The following is a 4,311-nucleotide window of genomic DNA, read 5'->3' as shown; positions in this document are numbered from 1 at the left end:
GAAGGGGTCAATTTGATGGATACAAGATTACAACGAGTAAATTTGCGAATAGAGATTAAATTTTTTGATAATCTTTGGTGTGTGATAAATGTTTTAAGAGAGTGAGAATGTTTAGGAAAATATACGGTGGTTGAATCTTGACCAAGAGTTGGAATATTAGACCCATTACCAACTAAATTTGAATATGGACTACTTAAAGAAGATAGATAATAAAGGTTACCAAAGTCATTTGTGAGATGAGATGTAGAACCGATATCCATGTACCAAGAGTTTTACAATGATTTTAGGTTGATGGTATGAAAGAAAATTTCAAGTTGTATAGGAGTCATAGGGGTATCATAATTAGCCAAAAAGTGAGACTGTGTTGATATCGAGACTAAGTTTGTGGACTAGAACCGAGAAGGCTTATTTTAGTGGTATGCACTATTGTCGGATAAGACAATGAGGTAATGTCCATGGTGTGGGCTAGTACCAAGGAGGCAACCACAAATAGGCTAAGTTGTTGAAGCACCCGCATCCTGAGCCACTCCCATGTTTTCCACTTCGTCTACCGCGATAACCCCTACAATCACCGCCTAGATTGATGGCACTGCGATTGTTGTGATCGAGAGCCTTTGATGTTGTGTCAGAAGTAGAATCATATGATTTTTGACTAACAAGTACCTGCAAAGTGTGTGGAGCTTACTTGGACCATCGATTTTCTTCCAAAAAGAGATGTGAATGAGATTTGTAAAAACTAGGAAAGGATTCGACTTGTTGAATATGGTTATGGTATCCCCTTGGTTTTGTCGGAGACTAATTAGAGGTGCATCTTGTTTTCTATTATATGGTTGCCTACATTAGCCAATTGATTGGCTAAGTTCTCTAGTTTTGCATCATAAAGGTTGATGTTGGAGAAAGCATCTAAAAGAGTGGTATTAATTTGTTGGAGTATGATCCCAGGACACAGTCCTGGAGATGATTCTAACAGTTTTTGTTGTATGATGGCGCCTGAGAATCAAGTCAGGAACCCACTAATGACACATACTCTAGATCTGACACAAAGACCCGATAGCCCAATTGCATGTCACATCAGTAGGTATTTTGATTACTTACACTTAACATAAAGAACCCAATATGACCAAAATGGGTAATGAACTTTATTCTTTGTCCATATTTAGGTAACCATATTTTTTTTCGTACACATTTGTCCAATAAACTTGTTTGACATGTTTTCAATAGTGTAATATTACTGTAATTACAGGTCATATTACCCTATTGTGAACAAGTCAAACAAGTTCAACAGTCAAATGTGTATGAAAAAAATATGGTTTACCTAAATGTGGAGAAAGACCAAAGTTCGTTATCTTTCTAGGTCATTAACCGTGGTCAATAATTATATATGCAATTACAATAGTCAATCCTTATAATATCTTAATGACCAAATATAAATACAAAAGAATCTAGAAGGTAATTGCTAATAATAAAATTTTATGAAAAATATGAAAAATTGTAAAACAAGTTTATAAAAAGTTGAAAAAAAATGTAAATAAAAATATTTATAAAATATGATATTGGTAACAAAACTTAAAATATGAACCAAATTTGTAACAAAAATTTAAACTTAGACTATTGTCAAAGGTAGATTTTGAGAAGGCATGCGATTCCCTATCATGGGACTACCTTTTAGAGATCATTCAGATTATAGGGTTTGGTCCGTTATGGCGTGGTTGGATTATGGAATTATTGAAATCTTCGAGGGCTTCGGTTTTGGTTAATGGTTTGCCTACCGATGAATTTCAGATTCATCGTGGTTTGAGACAGGGAGATCCTCTTTCTCCTTTCCTTTTCATATTGGCGATGGAGGGTCTTCACGTGGCATTGGTTAGAGCTCAGATGGCTAACGTGTTTAGGGGAATCTCTATTTCAGGCATTCGAATTTCTCATCTTTTATATGATGATGATGTTATGTTGATTTCTTCTTGGGATCCTGAGAATGCGAAGCTTCATATTCGTATCCTTCGTTGTTTCTTTATGGCTTTGAGTTTTAAAATTAATCTGTATAAAAGCAAATTGATTGGTTTGGGGATTCCTTTATCTCAGGTCTCTAGTGATGCAGACATGATTGGGTGTGCAGCTTCTGAGCTTCCTTTTATCCACCTCGGTGTTCCTTTTGGTCAGAATATGTCTCGTATCTCTGCTTGGTCTCCTGTGTTTGATCGGTTTCAAAGCAGATTGCCAGGCTAGAAGGCTAGATGCCTTTCTTTTGGTGGTCGGCTTACTTTGGTTAAGTCAGTTATGGGTTCCTTAAGTAGTTACCTAATGTTGATTTTTCTTGCTCCTATTTCGGTTCTAAAGTCTTTAGAGTCGATGCGAGCTAGATTCTTTTGGGGAGCAGACTTGGATGAGTGACGTATGCACTGGTTCAAATGGGACATAGTTTTAGCGGAAAAAGTAGAGGGTGTTTTGGGTATTGGGAGTTTATATTCCTTTAATAGGGCCATGATGCTACAGTGGTGGTGGAGACTCTATCATTGTCATGATCTGTTATGGGTTAAGATTATCAAATGGTTATATGGATCAGATAGAGGTTGCAAGTCTATGTCCCCTAGGAGATCCGGATCAGGAACTTGGTGGGGGAGTGATTCATATGTTTACTCAATTTTGGGAGAAGGAAATCGATATTCAGTCCTTATTTCCTATCAGGGTTGGTGATGGGAACCATTCATATTTTTGTCAGGATTTGTGGGTTGGAGAGGCCCTCTTGCCGAAACTTTTCATAGAATTTTTGTTTTAGATACTGTTAGTCAAGCTACAGTTAGAGATCGTCTAACATTGGGGTGGGATCCTGTTACTTTCAGACGTAGTCCTAGAGGTGGAATTGGGCAGGAGAAGTGGGATGCTTTTATTTCTCTTTTGCAGGATTTCCAATTGCAATCAATTCCTGATAGATTGGGTTGGTCTATTGATGTTTCGGATACTTTTTCTATCTTCTCTGCTCGTTGGTTCTTAGATGGGAGTATGCTTCATTCTGGAGGTGGTGAGACTAGATGGAATAATTGGGTTCCCATCAAGATAAACATTCTTTTATGGAGGATCCAGTTACTCAGTATTCCAACTAGAGAGAGATTATCTCATAGGGGAATCATGTTGGACTCGAGTTTATGCCCTATATGTTCTCGTTCGGTGGAATCTGTTGATCACCTTTTTACAGAATGTATTGAGTTGATGTAGATTTGGCCGTGCATTGCTATTTGGTGAGGAATTCAGATTCCGCCCCAGTTTGACGTTCACACCCTTATTAAGTGGTAAGATTTTGTTGCTTTGAGAAAGGGTCAACGAAAGGCATTTGATGCTGTGGTTATGACATCTTTCTGGTGCATGTGGAATTTTCGTAATTCGACAGTTTTTGGAACGGTTATGCCTAGGAAATCCATGCTTTTTGATGATATTGTTTATAGATCGTTCTTTTGGATTTCTAATAGATGTAGTAAAACCAAGATTAGTTGGAGCTCTTGGCTTCATAATCCGGCTTCTGCCACTTTGTTATTGTCATGATTTCTTTCTAGCTTCTTACTAGTTTTTTAATAAAATATTTCGCCGTTCCAAAAAAAAATAATTATATATGCCAAATAGAAATAAAAACAATAAAAACCTATTATCTTTTTATAAATTATTTTAGATTTATTGACAAGTTGCAACTTTGAGATATTTATAAATAGAACCTTGTCTCAATGATAAAATATAGTATACCATCCTTATTATCAGGACCGTTCCAAACATATTTTAGGTCTAGGGTGAAAAAAATAGGTCTTTAAAATACACAAATATCATCAAGTTTTTTTATAATAACTTAATAATTGGAAAAAAATAATATACTATCTTCTAAATATAATAATTTCCATAAAAAATTTGGGTCTCTTTAAAAGATAAGCCCTGAACGTTCGTTCCTATCGTCCACCTTCTGGGACGGATCTGTTTATTATATATAATTTTGGAAATTGTTTGAGAAATTATTCACATCATTTTCTTGGGTAATCATTGATAATTATTTTTTTTTTATCGATTAGCATCATATTCAAAGTATCGAGGATAATATTTTTTGCATTCAAATGTCAACATACAAGATTACCAAGACATGTACAAGCTTATAGGACTAACCGATCAATATACAAAAGGGTCAAATACATACGTGGACTATATTGGACTACATAAATACATATACACAAACAAAAAATAGTATCGACACTAAGGTGTTGTTTGTTTTTTCGAAGTGAAAATATCTGCAGTTTGCGGACCACATCTGCAAGTCTCTGCGGCAGAAGATGTGGA

General features: G+C 35.7%; 1 protein-coding gene across 1 annotated transcript; it reads left to right on the top strand.

Annotated features, from left to right (window-relative positions):
• The first annotated feature begins 1,716 nt into the window (after nt 1-1,716).
• Nucleotides 1,717-3,213, top strand: LOC145050111 (uncharacterized). Its single transcript, XM_078998415.1, has 2 exons — nt 1,717-2,221; nt 2,720-3,213. Exons 1-2 carry the CDS (start codon nt 1,717-1,719, stop codon nt 3,211-3,213), a joined length of 999 nt encoding a protein of 332 aa, XP_078854541.1.
• Nucleotides 3,214-4,311: the final 1,098 nt, after the last annotated feature.

Source organism: Lactuca serriola, chromosome 5 (assembly GCF_051521515.1).
Source record: "Lactuca serriola cultivar US96UC23 chromosome 5, Lser_US96UC23_V15, whole genome shotgun sequence".
NCBI classification, from domain to species: domain Eukaryota; kingdom Viridiplantae; phylum Streptophyta; class Magnoliopsida; order Asterales; family Asteraceae; genus Lactuca; species Lactuca serriola.
This window is presented reverse-complemented; position numbering and strand designations above follow the sequence as displayed.